The sequence below is a fragment of the Chroicocephalus ridibundus genome, chromosome 2 (assembly GCF_963924245.1).
Source record: "Chroicocephalus ridibundus chromosome 2, bChrRid1.1, whole genome shotgun sequence".
Classification (NCBI taxonomy): Eukaryota; Metazoa; Chordata; class Aves; order Charadriiformes; family Laridae; genus Chroicocephalus; species Chroicocephalus ridibundus.
Window position 1 is genome coordinate 134,419,618 of NC_086285.1, and position 18,775 is coordinate 134,438,392.

General features: G+C 39.6%; 1 protein-coding gene across 4 annotated transcripts in view; it reads right to left on the reverse strand.

Annotated features, from left to right (window-relative positions):
- Positions 1-641: 641 nt before the first annotated feature.
- The window catches only part of STAU2 (staufen double-stranded RNA binding protein 2), a 170,381-nt gene continuing 152,247 nt past the window's right edge, over positions 642-18,775 (reverse strand). For 3 of the 4 annotated variants that reach the window (XM_063327055.1, XM_063327056.1, XM_063327059.1), the window contains 2 exons: positions 2,623-2,711; positions 642-1,771 (listed from right to left, as the gene is read on the reverse strand). In XM_063327055.1, coding sequence (XP_063183125.1) covers positions 1,678-1,771; positions 2,623-2,711 — 183 coding nt within the window. In that variant the 3' untranslated portion in view covers positions 642-1,677. The remainder of the gene's footprint in view (positions 1,772-2,622; positions 2,712-18,775) is intronic. The other variant, XM_063327054.1, reaches the window with a different exon arrangement.

An 18,775-nucleotide genomic window follows, 5' to 3' on the forward strand; every position in this document is an offset into this window, starting at 1 on the left:
GCGTCTGCCAGGTTCCAAATGCCCCTAGAAATCTCCCAGTTCCGTGGGAGCTGAAGGGTTCAGCTTGCTCCTGACTCTTTTATGGAGTCAGACCCCAGAAAACTGCAAACTTTTAGCACAAAAGCTCCTCATCCGCTGCGGGGAGGGGGGAGAATGAATCATACCCACGAGAAACATGAAGTAGAAAAAAGGACTCCAAAGTCTTAGTGGCCGCTGATTCTGTCAGAGCATGATGCATGCTACCCTGAAAGCCTGTCGCAGAGGTGAATCAATGCCACCCTACCTTGCACCATTTCCTTACGTTGCTGTTTGCCTGCTTTCCCGCGTGAGTCACTTGGGTTGTGATCCCCGGTTTACATGCTTCTAACATCTTGTGCAACGTTGTCGTGACTGTTATGCAGTTGGTAGAAGCTTTATGCGTTTGTTGCATTAGGTTTACATAAAATAAAATATCTGTATTGTGGATAAATAAATGACTTAAATTCCAGGATGACTGGTCTAATGCAGTAAGGTTGTAGAAGGTGGTGGCATGGGGGAAGGTAGGTTGGACCCTGGCTTTGGCGTGGTAGCCAGTCATTTGTTAGTTTGTAATTGGGTTTTTTTCACTTCATTCTCTTAGCTGTCTACCTGTGAATGATAAAGAAAGAGACGACACTGTCATTGTACACATGAACTGATGTGGTTTTACTGCATTTGGCCACACACTTAAAAGAAATAGGCTGGTACAGAGCAGCCACATCCCTGCTGCCGCTCCTTTCACAAAAGAATGATCTTTACATCAACAGTCTTCCATCCTTGGCTTGATAACGTTGCAGTCCTACCTTTTGCTCTTGGTCCGAATGCAGAGATTAAAAACACTCAGTTGATGCAAACGGTGGGTTGATACAACACACAGAATGGGGTGTAGATGTGCTTCACACAACAGAGAGCAGAATTGAAGGGGAAAATGTTGCTTGGAGGCAAGACGCCTCTTTAATTGATTATGGCAAGGAAAATCAATACCATATCTGCTTTTTTCCTGGAGTATATCGAGACTGATCATAACTAACATCTGTTCATGTTAAGCAAATACTTGTCATGATTTAAACTTCTGTTTGCATACAACTCTGAGTAGTGCATCTTAAAGTCATACATATTCATATAGAATGAAGAATGCATAATGTCTGCATAAAAAGATAAGCTGTATGACTATATATGAAGACAACAACTACAATTCTCACCGCACTGTCATTGGTTAATTTTAAAATATTCAAGCATTATTTAAAAAACAGTAAGCTGAACTTAAAACTACACTACGAAAAAATTGTATAACTGAACCAATGCTGACTTGTTTTCCTCCATATTAATCAATTTTAAAGTTTCCCTTTTTTTTTTTTCCCTAACACTTTTTGTTAATTAGTTGTTATTTTAACCTCCAGTAACATGATCAGACTTCTTCTGCCTCTGGGCAATTGAGTTATGCTCTGATCTCGAGTTCTAAGGGAAATGTTCAATTTTGTTTTTTTCCACAGTTGAGTAAACAGTACCGTGTATACTATCTCCTGTGTTAGAATAGTGTTGTCTTCACATAAGACTCAAATAATGGTATTAGTCATTCATTTCCTTGTACACATACACCCTATTGCGTGTTGACAGGTTTATAAGGATGCAGTGGCAGCCGTGGGTGCTGGGAAGCTCCTAGACGACAGCCTTTGAATCCTTGCAGTCCTGAGCAATGGTGCCTGAGTTAGTCTGTTTATTGTCTGCTTTCTCTCCCAGATGCTTGACTTGTCTGAAAGATTAATACATTAACAAGAGTGGTAAGGTCCAGGGTTGCACATCTTTAAGACATGTTTATTAGCAGATGGCACATGAGATTCAAAGGTCACCGTGGAAGGTAACATTTTAAAGTGAAACAACAATATTTATGTTCAAATACTATGCTGATGAGATCATATGGAAAAATGTTTCTGATTAAATTAGCTTATAAATAGCCACAATATATCTATTGAAAATTCCAAATGCCACTTTTAGTCTTCTTTCTTTTATTCTATTACTTCCTAATTTATTTAGTAACACAAGACTACCTTCTTTCGTAAACAGACTAGCAGCTGGAAAAAAAAAGCTATACTGGACAGACAATCCCACTTTCTTAAATAATTGAAAATCCAGTGTGAAACCTGGTTCTATTGTCTACTACTTAAAGGTCATAGTCCACATAAGAGTTTTTTAAGACCTGAAAGAAATTTTAACTTTTAAATTCTCTAGGGTAAAATTCATCTTGCAGACATAAGGACTTATTGGCAGATAGCTATCCTTATTTACAGGCAATATCATGTGCGACAACACGTTTGACAAAAATCACGTTATGCTACTTACCCAGAATCCATACAATGGAAAGAAAATCCTTTTCTTTAGGCTTCCCATAGGAGGACTGACTGTCTCATAGCTCATTAGTAAACATTATTAGTAATGCTAAACCTGGTATCTTGTTTATCCTCTCAAGTTGTCACAAACTGTACGTAAATTCCAGAGGAAATAGTTTTGCACAGGTTTAAAAGGGCAACTAAGCTCTTTAATTAACATTTCTTATCTACCACGCCACACAGGCATTAAAATGCGGAGGATTTAAACGGTACTTACTTTTCATGCGATCCGTTTTCAACTTTCATAGCCCCTTCCACTGGATCCAGTCCTTGTTCTGAAAACTGTTTCAAGGCACTTAACGCTGCCTAAAGAAAAAATGAGTTGTCAAAAAAACCCTCTGACACAACTGTATTAACACCAAATGAAGGAAGGAGTGTATTTTGATATTCTAGATTTAAATAATTTCCCGTATATTGAAGCCATTTAGGCTACAGAGCTAACAGAGTGGGTACGTGACAGCTGGTAAATGGCTCTGCTTGTGCACGGGTTTGAGAGTATCTTCTTCTTCCTGGGTATATGAGTGACTTCCATTTGTGTTAATGCAAGCTTCATCACCTACGTGAAGAACATGATATACTTTTAGGATTCTTGCCTCTCTGGCCTGTAAAGTCCCTCCAGCTTCCCCACGTGCTTTCTTAGATCCCACGCTTTCTGGAGCTCCTATGGATAAACTCTTGTCTTGTAGATGATGGCAGAAGGTGTGAACAATGAGAAGGGGGTCAGCAGGACACTACTGACACTCCGGGGCTGGATCTCGAACCACGCAGCAGACTGATGTCTTATGCACAGGTAACGAAGTGTGCTAAACAGGGTGAGCCAGTATGGGACGATTATGAAGCATCAGCAACAGAAGAACGATCAATTTTCAGCGGACACTTTTCTGTGCAAGTGCATTCTTTACTGACCAGCTCGTCTCTCATCTTCGTGAGTCCCACTTTAGGACTCAAAATTGTTCTTCTCTCCCCCCTAACTGCTTTGGCAAAAGACAAATGATTTTTTGTAATTAATTTAGCAAAGGTTGATTATGAAACTCTCAGACACCACGTGGCTGACTTTGAAAACACACCCAGCACAATAAAACTGTTGAGGTCAGTTCAGTCTTGAAGGTGAAATGTAAAGCAGAACTGAAAAACGGGTTTTTCTCATTAATCACTCCCATCTAAGATGCATTCAGAACTAATCACAGGGGAGAAAAAGGTAACTCTTCACAGGGACTGTCACCTAAGGTAACACCTCAAACACTGGAACTGACTGCCGGCCCTACAGCACTGTTCTGCACTGTCAGGCAACAACTGCTGTTTAGAAAATTGGAAGTTGCTCTCTTGTTGATTGTTGGCACAGAAAGAATCCATGTGTCTATCTTCACTTCCCGTTCCTCTCGGAGAGCAGGGATTCTGCCCGGAACAGGAGCTGCCATTGTAATGAAGTACTAGATTTGCTCTCATACTAATTCTTTGCCTGGATTCTCTCAACAGCTCCTTCCCGTGAAAGGTATGTTTATACAACTTAAATATTATTAGACAATGTGTATTTTGGTGAGATGAATAACAGCACAAAAATTGCCAGGCTGCCCTAAAGTGAAAGACCATGTATCTCAGATTTGTCTATAGTAATGACTAGCTGATAAAGCTTCAGATGGCTGTACAAGGTACTCCCACCCATAATGCAGGAAGGTGGAATCTTTCTAGTCAGTGAAGTTTTATGGTGGTTTTTTTTTTCCCCTAGCAAATAAATAAAAACCTAAACATTTTCTAAAGTGTCTTGGTAAACCTCAGATTATCACTGTTACTTACCCATCCACTCTACCTTTACTACGTGTTCTGGGCCCCCTGTTAGCTGACAGCTAACCTGCTCTCTACTTGCTCCTTCTTCCCATCCACTGACATAATTTCTTCTGCTTAAAAACTCTGCTGCCCACATCTTTCTTTTTATCCGTTTTCCATGCTATGGCGAAGGGCTGAGCCTCAGCTTCACCTCAGTAACAACTTCTCCCATTACAGGATCTTTCAATTTTATCACCCGTTGAGTTCCCCAGTGAATGGATTCTCCCTTTCCTCATTTCTTCTGGTTTTCCTGACATTTTGATATATTTGCATTTTTTATAAGACAGCTCTTTCTTTACCACTTCATAGTGTTCCTTGCAGTTTCAGACGTGCATTTTCAAATCCTATAAGCTCTACTCGCTATCTGCCTTTGCATCCTCAATCTTGACTGCACAGCAAAATCACTGTTTGTTCCACCCGAATAGTTCCTCTGGCGGCAACAAGGGTTTTCGTCTACTCTCCTCTCAAATCCTCTGTTTGTCCCAGTAATCCAACACATTTCTTCATGTCAGATTCTCTCTTCTCCTCCTCTCCCTGGCGTCCTTTTCATCACAATGCAAGCACTACTCATCAGGTGAGGAAGGGGAGTGATTTGGGCTGCTGTGCTGCCTTGCACAGGACTGCTCCTCTATTGTACTTTAGCTCGTCATGGGTTAACAACTATGAGAACCAAACAATTCGATGGGTAGGGTTTGGCACACAAGAATCTCCTGTCTTCTCATATCCATTTTTCCTGAGGCACATTAGCAAAACAATCAGGATCTCCCTTCTTCTTATGTACGGTCATCTAAAAACCATTACCAGGTAGCACTGCTAGGAGAGGAGGAAGCTGAGACATCTGCTCCTCCTACACTGTTTAATTGCTACGTCATCTGTTTTTGAACCCACATTGTTTACTTTGTTATATCCATTCTTAGCTTCCGGGTCTGATGTGTGAATTGTAAACTTGTTGTGGAAGAACTGTTTGTTCAGGTTATTTGTTTGTACAGTGACTTGGATGAAAAGGCTCTGATCATAGCTGGTAAGGAGTAGAGCCAAGCAATGTTTCATTCAAGATTAGATCACAGGTTGATCTTATGATATGCAGTCTGATCTTGCTCAGTGGTCACTGAAATCTCCATATCATCAAGAGATTAATTAGGCCAACGCAAACTTCCTAATTCCTTTCAAGAATTGCTCTGAATATGAGTACATCTGTTACTTACTACTGTTTTACTCATAGAACTGGCTATTGCAAGGCATACCACATAAATTACACAGCAGCTTTCAGGGTTGCTTTCCAGAGAAACTGCTTTGGAACTTCGTGGAGGAATATTGGCTGCTATCTCAATAGAAACAGATCACAAGGGCATCTCTTCTAACAGCAAGGGAAGAAGTACTACACTATAAAATAATGAATTATTTGCCTGTAAGCATGGGTCATTACTATATGGGTGTCAAGGAAGTAAATATGGAACAATTAGAGGAAAATAAATTGAAGGTATGATTCAAAGTGTTTAATGTTAAGCATGTTTAATACCAACACAACATCCGAATCCTAATGCTTGTGATGTGGTGCAGTCTCATTTCTTCATCTCACCCTTCTTCAAATCATGCCCTTCCCAAACTGAAATGTGATATAAAAGATAAGATCTCAGATCTAATGTATTTCTGAAACCAAATATCAGAGGGGGAAAGTGGCAGGAAAGCAGCCCTGTATCTGTATCCTTGATCTTCCAAGCAGAGGTGTCAGGGTGTTTGCGTGAGCACCATTGAAGAGCCAGAGCTTTACACCATCCCTCATTGCTAGGTTTCTCACCTTTGCTGCTCTTGGAAGCCAACGATCTCTTCAAAAGCTCATGCTTCTCACTATCAAGTCCATGCTCCCCCATCTTCTGCCTCAATCCCACATCTTTCCCAAGCCACTCCAGTGCAGCTGTTCTTCCCCTACCTACTATCCACCCCAGAGCTCTGTCTTCTCTTACAGCAGAGGCGACGATCACCTCTACTTCTTCACAAATCTCCACCAACCCAGACCCCTACTTTTTCCTGCTCCTAAATGCTCTCCTACCCAGGAGCCCCAGCTTCTCCCAGCTCCCAGAGCTAAACTTTCCTTCCCGAAGTCCTCCCAACCTCCTACACCTCACAGTCCCTCTTTATCTTCCAGTTCCCTAACGTGTTCCAGTTTTGTATGAGATCTGATTTCTTTTTCGCGGAACCATGTCTCTCTCTCCATAAGATACCAATGGGAGAAGCCTAACTACTTATATCCCAACTTTTGCAACAACATTTGAATTTTGGGAAAGTTTCTTTCCTTTTTAAAATGTCAATTCATGGGATGTGACTGAAGGGCAGTAGATGAATGGTAGAGAGAGCCTTGCAGTGTCTTAACCTCCCCTCCCCCTTTTCATTCTCCCACAGGCTGGTTACATTTGCAAGGATCAGCAAAGCTGAGAGAAGCTGGTAAGTAAACAATACTTTGGACCTTAATAGATGTCCTTAATGTTTCTCCTCTCCCCATCATACCCTTAGACAGACATGAAGACGCTGGATTCAGGAAGGAAGCTGGTAGCTGAGAGGCTGTGACCTGAATAGTCAGCAGAGTGACACAGAGCCCAAGTAGTCTGCAGCGAAGAAGAGTTACAAGCAGACACCAGGCTAATTTAATCCATGATTCAATTCTATTAGTCCCAACAGATTTACACCACTTGGCTTAAATATAACTTGTGAATGGCGGATAACTTAGGTTAAATGAAAAGGAAAGGAAAGAATGGAACATTTGACAGTGAATCTGGTGAACAATTTCCTCTTTTAAAGGCTCAACACTTCCTTCCATTGATATTTTTCTTACAATAGAGCATCTGCACAGATATAGAGAATTTTTTCTCTCCCCCAGAAGATTTTACAACTGTTTTGTGAGTGAAGCCCCATAGGTTACAGAACAGATGTCCTTACACATTTCTTGTATCACTTGTTTTCTGTGTAGCTACAACAGTGCCAAAAATACGATGCCAACAGGATGCACCGCACTGCTAGCTGTTTGTCTTGGCTGCCATTTCCATTATTAGTATGTGTGTGTATCAGGATGGGGATGGATGTTTCCAGTCATTTTTTAGCTTTCCTCAAGTCAACTGGCAATTAGTAAATAGAATTGAAACTTGCGAATATTCTTCCTGTTTCTCACTCTAGGGATTAAGCGTCTTATAATGACAAGCTAGTAACATTAGATCATTCTTTTAGCAAGAACAGCCGACAGGCACTGTACTAGCCCATGTGCATTTAAGACCACATCCTCACGATAAATTTTTCACATGTTTGTTTTAGCACAGCATGTGGTTTGTGTTTTTCCTCTTAAATCTATATTACATTACAGATTATTCCATGAAGCTGAAAACTGTAAAAGTTTGTTGTTCTCTGTGGCCCTTCCAGTTGACTTTACCAAGGAGGTCTAAGACAATCCTAATAAACACACTGCTTGATACTGTTAGTTTACTGGTGATATGTCCCCTAACATCAGTTTTCTAAGTACATAGAAAAACATACTCAGCTTGGCCTTATTCAGTGTTTTCTGAAGACATAAAATTATGGGCAGAAATAGTTACGCTGCAAAAGTGAATTAAGTCAGGGTCCAGAGTAGGTCACGAAGGACAAGATTTTACTGTCTTTAGTAGCTGGGTCTTACTTCAAGGTTGAGTTTGCAGAGTCAAATGACTCATTGTGGTCGTACTGCCTGTAGTCACATGCCATATACATGAACAAGGCTCGGGCTGTGCCCAAGTTTAGGCTTGAGAAAATGCTTGCATGTCAGGTTAAAATGTTAGACAGCTCTAACTCTAGTCCGCAGTTTCACTGGCAAGCCAGAAGCCCAGACAACGGCAGAGTTAATGCACAAACAAAACTGGTAGCCAGTGTATTTACAAACAATCAATGTTCATTTGTTTTCTAAGCCAAGGGAAAAAATGCCCCCCAAATCAGGGAGGTTCTTTCCCTCCCCCTGACAATTGAGGCCTCAAAAGGCAACATCATCTGTGCAATAACATTGCAGCAAAGCTGTCTGCATCAGGAATGAGATGCACTTCATGACTTTTTAATATGTGGATTTAAATTTCGCATTTAAAGGCTATTGAAAAAACCCCAACAATATCACAGCTGTAGAGGTGAGTCCGAGGACTTAGTGTCCCAAAGCTGAGCAACTATTTAAATTTTTATGTATTCAAAATGATTGTTCTTGGTGATTGTTTTTGCCTTCTCTTGATGAAGAAATTTTTGACCAAGCTACCACCTGCCTTCAATGTGTCCACACCCAAAATTGCATGCATACAGAAACACACAAACGGAAGATATATTTGCTTGTGTAGACTTACATACATACACACAAAGTAGCTAAAATGTGACTTCTTAACATATCCATTTAATTCTCTTGGATTTACCAGGTTGGCTACATGCAAGCTGAACCAAAACTAGGTGATGGGTATTGCAAACAAATCCCTTTTCCCCACAGCTTCTGTTGTAAATGAATTTACTGTATCACAAGCAGTAACTTCTGCTAGTTTTCGCCACTTTCCTCACAATGTGCCGTTCTCCCCAGTTGATTAGATTTCATGTGAACCATTGTTAACATCTGTTTAAAAATTAAATTCAGAAAGGTTTTTCACACTGCACAATGTAAACCTTAATTAAATGACTTTAAGTCCTTTCCTCACACAGTTTATGATATGCATGAAAAACACAGGGTTATAATCTGATTAACTCATGTAGTTTACATGGAAATAGCATTTTCCAAACTGATTAATCTCTGCACAAAGGCATAGTCACCTGATAGGCACTACAATTAAGGCTACTGATCGCACCTGTCAAGAGAAGGAGCTTGGAGGACAGGAGTCCAGTATCTTCAAACAAAGAACGATGATTCATGGATGTAGCTTAGAGCAAGTCCCACGCAGTAGTTAATGCTACCTCCAGGCAACTCATGCAGCCAGCATTTAAATGACACACAATCCACGTACAGCCTGACCTTGCCAGCTTTCTCGGGGTAATCCTAAAGTAAGGATTAACTGTTCTTGAACAATTTTTCCAATGTATTAAGCAGAGCTTCTATCAACAACAGCGTGCATGTCACCTTCTTCCATCTAGTTTTATCAGAGACAAATACTCTTTCCTCCATGTCTTCCAATATTCCAAGAAGTGAACGGAGTGAAAGACGCTATTAAACATGGAATTTTATTTCCACAGGTTTTCATCTTCAACAATCTGCTTAAGTAGACTGCTTGAGTTAACAGTAGAGAGAGAGTCAATTATGCATGGCTTATTTTAGCATGTGAGTCACCACAGTAGAAATCTGACCGCCGTTCCTGGGACTATGCAATAATTCCAGACATAATGCATGGCAAAACATTATCTCAAAGCCCAAGAAAAAGCTGCATGATCATCTGGGTTGAGACAGTTCTCTTGCTTTAATGGCAATTCAAGAGTTTCTATCCACAAAGAGAGAAAACCATACTGAAAAGCACCTAATTTTTAAAACAATTAAAAGGTATGCTTTCATATGAAGAGTATTTGATAAATAATACTGAACTTCAAACTTAATGAATTTAATGCTAATGTTAGAGATTAATCCAGTGTGGAGAGGCTAGTCTGGTTGCCAAGTTTAGGCTGTGTTCTTACTTGTGGGTCGGAATAAAAGAAGAAAGGATTGCTGAAAGATCTGGACTGGACTCAAAGAATAAATGTTCTTAAATCTGTATCTTCTCAGACTCCTCCCTCTTCACATATTCTCAACTGCAGGAGCAACATTTTCAAGAGCTACCAAAATGCTAACTTTTGCCTCTGTGTCAATCTATGCTGGAAATCAGTAAGTTGGCACTTCATGAACATCTTGAAAGAGCTTTCAGGTTCAATGCCAGTGTCTACGGAGGTGTGTCTGTGTCCTCTAATGGTGAAGTGAAGTGCGAAAGTTTGGCCCCAGCATCAGCAGTTAAAATAAGTCCTAATCAAGCCTCTTTTGTCAGATAATTTCAGAATGTCTTCAGTGTATACTCTTCAGTCTTTACTAGTTCTGGTCTAAAAACTTGGAAGTTCTTTTAAAGTAAATTTATTTCTAAATTCAAAACTTCTTATTTTTTCTTCAATTGTTACAATTGAAGGAGCAGAGACAGGAAGAGAATCATGCATCATCACAGCTTACTTATCAACATGGAGAAAAATATTTTAGAATTAAATTTCCAAGAGTTTACACTAAAAGTATACAACAGAATTTCACCAGGCAGCAATTAATCTTCAAATTAGTCTGGCTTCTCATTTTGTATGCTCAGACAAAAGCTACTTAACACTAACTTTCCGAAGGAGGTAGACATCTGAGTAATATAGGTGCTTTCAATAATTAGAGGCTTTTAAAGGAGAGCATTTAGATGACAGTTATTGTATGGGTAGGTAGATCATGCAATTGAGACAACACTCAAGCATGGTTGAGAAGCTGCAGACAAAAATTACAGGCGATTTTAAGAAACATGGCCTTAAACCTAAAACTGAAAACAGCAGAATGTATATCCTCAGGCAAAATCCCGCACCAGCAGGGAAGAAAGGCCATGAATCACTGTCTCTTTCATCACTGATGGCTGGAAAATATCCTTGTCAGCTGTGTTCTCAGAACAACTTGGTTTATTTAATTATTTATTTATAGGCATTTCTCCACATCACTGCCATAGATTTGCAAGTCCACTGTCATTAACCCTATCTGTGTTGCAGGGGATTTTGACCTCTTGATTTTAAATACGTGGATTGAGGTTCTCAGCTGTGTAAGAGTTCATGGTGACTTCTAAAATATGCTGCAATAGACAATACTCTTCATCTTCCTGACCTCCACAGTTCCATCCTGTTTTTAACATCACTACCACAGCCTTCACTACATAGCTAGCAGTACATGAACGAGGCAAAGCCCATGTCATTCCCGACCAGGGAATGGGCCCTATTATGAGTAGTGTAGGTGCAGTCAGAACTGTTTTAACAAAATGAACAATGTTGTAACATCTAAACTGAGCTGTATCTAAACAAAATATAACCATTTATTCTATTATTTAAGTAGGTTTTTTAGGCAACTGCTTATGCAGAGTTGTCAAAAAAATGAGTATTAAAATATTTTTATGAATTCTCAAAGTTCCACACCAAAATTGAACAAAGTTCAAACTATCAAGTATTACTCAATGTTTATTTCAACACAGTTACTCTTCCATGTAAAGTAAACTAAACTTGTAAACCACACTCACTAGCGCTTAAATACTTTTCACGTCTACTTGCAAATATCCTTTTCGTCATGAAGTAAAATGGCACTAAGGACCAGAGGTAGTTTTAATATTCCTGTTTTTAAAGAGAAGGAAACTGAAGCGAAGAGAGAGTGCGCGAACAGCTAAAGGGTTGGCCCAAGGTCAGGCAATAAAAGCAAGAATCAGTTTTACTAGTTTACATGCATTTTATCATAGCTCAAGACAGACAGAGGGAGATTCTGAAAAAAGGGTATTTAATGATAGAAAATAAAAGAACAGTCTTCACTGCAGACACAATTTGAATTCAAATGCCTCATTCCTGTCACCATCACCAGCAAGCTATAATTATCCCATTAATGTTAAACACTTTCCATGACATAGCAGAGAAAAAGACTCCCTTTTAAGAGAAGAGGGCAAGTGAGAGCCTCTAACAACTGTTTTGCTGAAATATTCTAGAGAGTACTTTTTTTTCCTCCAATGTTTTACCAAAATGCATTTTTTTCCTTTAAAGCTTGACATGTTTCTATTTCTAAAGACCATACACTTTACTTTAGACATGGGAGTAATTTCCTAAATATCAGATTCCTTGATTTTAGCAATTTTAAAATGAAAGAATGTTTGTTCTCTCATACCAAGACCATTACCTTAGATTTTAAGTGCATGTCAGTCTAAACATGACTAGAAACTTTGGTTTGAAGACAAAAGCAATAGATTACACTTAATGCCACGGACTGCCCATTGGCTTCTTCAAGCAGTACTTTATAGCTGGAACAATGGGGGAGTTTAGGGCTGTAGATTCTTTCATTACAACATCTGTAATGAAGCCCATGTACTAAATTGTATCGTATCTCTGCTTCTGTGTAATTCTACCCCTGTGGCCAACATAGCAGCATTCGGAGAAGGTTACTTCCATCCTCAGAGCCCTAACGACCAAGCCCCCTCTTCGTTCTCCAAGTGTCATTTTACAAGTGTGCATGTACATCCAACAAAGTGCCAAATCTAGATTGACAGCTAAAAGCATTATATTTAGCATATATGGCATGTAATTAGAAATTTGAGTGTTTCCAAAAGGCAAAAGTTTTTGATTCTGATCTCAGAGTATTTTTACACTGCATTAACTGGTATTTTTCTCCTAATTGAAGTTGATTTAAGTGAGATCAGAGTCAGGCCCAAGAGCTACAGGCCGAACTTCTCATCTGAAGTAGTCTGTAATGTAATTTTGTCCTTGCTAACTGTTGATGGCTTGTCCTCATCCCATTTTAACCTACAACCATCAGCTCCTTTAATGGAAGTGTCTATAAAGATCTTCTCTAAAATATGCTTTTCCAGCACACTTAATGTCTTTTAATGTCTTTCCAATTAAATCCAGATGTGAAAAGCTTAAGGAACAGTTCTCAGGACTGAAAAAGATTACATAAATCTTGCAGCTGACAGAGATCCCACTGAGCTCAGTTGGGGAAACTCACAGAGGACTTCTTGTGGGCCAGAAAAGCTGCTGGGTATAAAGACAGATGTGTATACTCCTATTAAAAAAATTTAAATAAAAACTGACTCCTACAATGAGGTATCCACAATTATCAGGGACATTACTAACTCAATCCCTCAATGTGCTGAGCACATCCTGTGCGGTACAGATTTCCCTCATCTTTTCGGGAAGTTTATCAGAGTTGAAGGGGGTCACATCTGTTCGGGAAAGAGCCCTTCACCTTTCAGGATTTCAGCTCTTAAACCAGTCTAGGGGCTGATTCTGGAAAATGCTGTCTGTCTTGGTCTTGTACTGCTATCAACAGGGAGATAATGTACTCGGCAAAGCGAGACTGAATTTCTGCCCTCTCTCCTTTACCTCCTCCATAATCAGGTTAGCAGACTAAGTTGTGGTTTCATTACAGAAGAGTCCTCAAATGTGCTATTAATTATAAATTCTTACCAATCTGATGGGAAACTGGGCATTCCTAGTAGCTGACTACCACTGCTGGGCAAGTGCTGTTTGTGCAGCTGTCAATTTGGGGGTTGTTTTGCTGTAATCACTTGTACACTCGCAGGATTTTTTTAATTTTTATTTTAACAACAGTAGATCATCTAATTTAGCCCCTCCCAAACGGTTTGTAAATGTGGGCTCTTTCAGAGAGACAGGAAACAACTCCCCCGCCCCACCCCTCAACCCCCAGCTTGTGTTAAAGAAAGTTTCTAGAAAACTACCCAACACCAACAGCTTAAATACCTTCCTACCCTCTTGCTACTTACTTCTTTTTTTTCAAAACTGGTAAATTATCCAGGCAGATCAATGACTTTTAAAGAGTTACATCCTCATGTGACACAAGAAAGAAAAAAGGAAAAATGTTCCAGGATAGAAGAAAAACCCATTTCTAAATGAAGATGAAGTTTGAATCCATGTTCATTAGTGGCAGGAACTTCAGTAGAGACATTCTGGATAGTGTTACTTAATTTCATTTTTGTAATGCCCGTAAAAAGGTTTTAGCATGGTTTGGTGTCACAAGTGAGTGCATGGAAATGTGAAACTAGATACCTGAATTAAATCTTACGTACTCAAGTACAGCAATAAGTGATCACGTATGGCATTTGGACAATAGCACAGGCCTAACACTGAAAGCAGTAGGCTCCTAAACACACACACAAGAGCTCTTGAAGATAAAATTCCTCCGATTCTCAACTTGCTTTCTTTTCCACAATGGCCAGCACTTTTCAGACTATCACTCCTGCAGGGCTGAAGGCTGGATCTGACTCCCACCAAAATCGGTGCTTCATGACCATCACTCAGGAGACACGAGGAATGCCCTTCCCTTGGAATGAGCCGCTGTCTCCTCGAGGATCCCACTCTTGGCTAGCTCAGTGAATGAGCTCAAATCTCCTGTGCTTTGCTGCCAGGGACCACCAGGCCAGCTCTGATTTATAGCTTTTTCTTTGCAGTTTTATGATACAAGAATGTTCAGTTGTAATTACAACAGCATTTTGTTGGCTCCCTGCCTTCACTTGGGTATGTACAACACCATATCCTTCATTCCAGCCTTTTTATGTCAAGACTCAAAATTTGAGAAGAAAAGCACATCAGAAGTATTATGAAGATGCTGCAGATCTTGCTACTCCTCAAAGAGGGGACTCATATATATCTACTGGGGGGGGACATACGACCAGCTGGATAGGACACTGACCTAGGAGTCAGAAGAGCTGGTCAAATTTCTTTCTCAGAAATACACTAAATCAAGAAACAAATCTTTTTATGAGAATATGTCAGTTTTGAGAAAAGATTTTCTAGGTCCAGGACAGACCATCCAATCAAAATATCACAGACGAACACAACACATAGCCACTGGGCTAATGACTGTGCTTGCTGTGGCACATTCATAGTTGCTCATTCTTTTGTGTGCAAAAATTTCAGGAGGTCTCTAGTTCATTTCAAATTGAATGAAAATACTTGAACTCTTGATGTGTTTTGTAGGATAAAAAAATCTTTTTCATTCAAAAGACGGTGACTGTGACAGTAATGTGCTGTGTGACCTTGAAGAACCACTTTAGCTCAGTATTTTTCAGACATATACTTAGCTCCTGACTTTGAGACCATCAAGTAGTACATTTCCACCACCTGTGGTGTAAATTTGATTTTGTCATTCTCAGTAGAGGTATGCACTTCTTCAGAGGAAATTCCAGGTATTTTAGATACCATTTAATAGTTAACCATCAAACAATTTCCAGATCTTTTAAACAAAGAATTCTTCTGTGCTAGCTTTATTTATAGAGCCATATATGTCCCATTTAAAGTGGCTGTGATTAAGAAGAAACACTGAGCTTAAATTTTTCTAAAAAATGAGAAAAGCTTAAAGCCAATAAACTCTATCTAGGATTTTAGCTGGGAGATGAAATAAAGGGCACATTTGTTCCTGGTCACTGAATTTTTAACCTGGGTCTGTTGCTCCTGCTGTTAAGCTCCTATACATTCCTTACTAGCCCGTAGCGTCCAGCAATCCTGGCTCTCACTGTTTGGAATTAGAGGGGAACTGCAAAATAAAACCACTTTCTGGGGAGAGCTAGTGTATGGCGAGTGCCACATATTCTCACAGAATGCAGGAACTGAAAAGGTTAATATTTTAAAAGAGGACTTCTTCCACAGGTTTTTAAAAATTTTAGATTAGATGTATAAATGCCAACTTACCATTTGGATCTGAGGATTCTGACAATATCTGGAAAACCTGGAAGATGCTGCTGAATCTGGTGGATAAAATGCAAGCTGTACTTTGTCTAGCCCTTGAGTACAGGAGAGGAGAGGTTGAGCCTTACACTTGGACTCAGCTTTTTGTCTCAGGTATGAGAATACCTTTCAAGTGCCCCAGAGTTTGCCTTTATTATACAGCAAGGAGGAAAGAAAAACCTCTGGTTTTCTAGCAAGAAAATAAAGCTATAGTATTTCTGCCCCCTCTATCACTTTCAGGGTTATATTCCTTTTTTTTTTTAAGTAAAATATTTGTAACCTGTCTTTTTGAAACACAGGAGTAGTATCATGACTTCATTGCTTCTCCTTTTACCTCAAAATCCTATGAGGGTACTTGAGTATTTCCTAAAGGTGAAATAAAAAACTAATCTGCCGTCAGTGACTCATCACTCCAGTGATCAAGTTAAATGACAGCATTGCAGAAAACTCTAGTAATACATATTTTTCCCCTGCCTAGTCCACTGCTGCTATTTTACATACAAATTCAACCATTTCTTTAGCAAATGCATCTTGAGGTGAAGGATTAGTCTTCATCTAAAATCTATACCAGCCACCTTCCTATTAATTTTGTGAAGTGGTAGGTGTACTTTTTATTGCATTATTTTATATTTTCCACTGCTTGCAGCTCCCCTTTTTAATGGAAAGGCCAAATCTACCCTCAGATTCAGCTTTTACTACCATTTGTATATTGATTTAAGTAGGAACTGTCTGTGTGCACCTGGATTTGCTCTACAGTCATTAACCCCTACTTCTGGCTGCTACTGCGATGCAGGTAGAAAGATAAAAAGAGTACTAATGATTTGGTATGGATCGGGCACCATGAATACTGTCCTACATGCTTCTCTGGTAAGAAGGGTATACCTTGGGAACTATGTAGCTCAAAAAGTGCTTAAAGAGACATGTTAACAAGCAGGAACCAGATTTCCTCAAGAACTCTGACTTCTTAAACTCAGGAACTTCTCCAACTGGCAGCTCAGCAATGCAGATTAGACACTCCTTGACTCTGATTAACTGAGCTCTGCAACTATGGACCTGGTTTTCCTCCATTTACAGTTACAGTCAAAAATATAGATATATGTTCAACAATTTTACTGAACAGCTGGCTTTTAGTCTGGAAGATCTGCTAACGGCTATTTTATCATGTCATCCTAGCACCTATTATTAAAATCCATTAACCACAGCTGTCAAAAAGAGCTTATTCAAAATCTTGCTAGTTACAAAATAACCTGTCAGGGTTAGATTCAATAAATAATTCAGGTGCTTACAAATTAGGCACTGTAAGAGCAAAGTTTTAAATAGCACATCCCTGGAATAATATCAAAGGTCTAAAGTTAAGTACTCAGTTTCTTTATTCGGTGCTAAGAGGAGAGCCAGGTTTCTCTGAAGAACAACCTAAGAAAGCTACATGCTGACTAAGGAGCTACCTGCAGGCAATGAGGTACTTCAAGCCCAGAGGCGAACTCCTGTTCCTCTCTGGAGTTCAGCTGCAGAGCCAGGACCACATGCAGAGGACCTGGCAGCTTGGTCAGCTAGTATCTACAGATGCATAATCCACTCCTCAGGACAGCTGGCTCTTCCGGCTCTTCGACAGGCCTGAGCAGAGCTCACTGTTTTCATGGAGAAGATGACCACTCGAGAAGTGGGTGGAGGTGAGACTCCCTTTTTTGACAATGGCACGGATGTGAGAACACTTGTCCGGAGTACAAAAAATACAGATGTTAGATTTCTTAGCTTTAAGCCAACAAACCACATATCCCACCTCCTCGGTGACAATCGAACCTCCAGGATCAGTGACAGGGAAAATTGTGCTGTTGCAGAAAAAATAACTCAACATTTATGGGTCAAGGAAAAGAGCACAGGGAAGAGCCTGACTCCATAGGCTAATGATCACAGCAGTTACTGACCTATCCTGAGGATCACCCCATGCTCCCTACATAATTTTCTTCAGTGGCTTCTTTAACTGGGATGCAATAACAGTCCATCTCGTGCTTTCTCTGTGCAATCCTGAGTATTTTAAATTGTTGTTACACAGTGGCTCTGGTTATCTGGGAAGGCAGATAAATAGCAGAACTTGCATTTAGACAGTCTCCTGTGACATGTCGTTATGAATACCTCAAGGCTATGGAAGGAACAGAGTCCGAGTTCACGTTTCCCAAGTAAGTCTATGTTACTGTGCAAAGCACGGAAACTACTACCAACTGCTCCAACCACAGCTAAGAAAAAAAGCCTTCAGGATGATATTTTGTCTAATATTTTCCCATATGAGGCATGTTAATTAATATACAGCTGTATCTTAATAAAAGATTTTATTAAGTTAAATAATAATAATAATAATCCTTCATTACTCAAGCTCTCTTCATGCAAATTATTCCAATGAGCCTGCTCATACATGTAAACTCTATGAGAAGGTTTCCAGGATCAGGCTCCAAGCAGTTCTACTCTGCCGTGATAGAGTAAAACTAAGTTGCTTAAAATCAACACACTCACAACAGAAGCAGAAATACTAATGTAACCTAAATGGCAGTGAGAGTAAAACATTATGCCCAGCCTCAGTTAGCTCTAAGAATTTAAGACTTTTAGCTGTCACATAAACAATACAATCATAGCACGAAGGAAACGCTAGCTTTTTAAGTCTGCCACCAGAAGCGGAGAAAATAGACACTTATAACCATGCATATTATCCAGCAATATTCTCCAAGCACAAATAAGACCTAACTGAAACCATGCTTGAGATAACTGTCACACTATCAAGTTACAATAAAGAGAGGAGGAGATCAGACTTATTCTTTCCTTCACAATGAAATCAGTATAAACAAATCATATAATGTTTGGACACCAAACTCCTGAAACAAAGAAGCCTAGAAAATCTCTTAAAACCACCCACAGACTCCGCATGCTGGCCTGTGATTATACAACTGGAGAAGATCATCCAAACTGCGATGTAAACCAATGTCAGTCTGCAAATGATAGTACTACAATGGTTCTAACAAAAAATAAAGCAAGTCCCTGGAACAGCCATCAATGAGGAATAGTTTAATGTTTATCTAACCATTTTCCCCCTAAATGAGGAATACTTTTTTAAA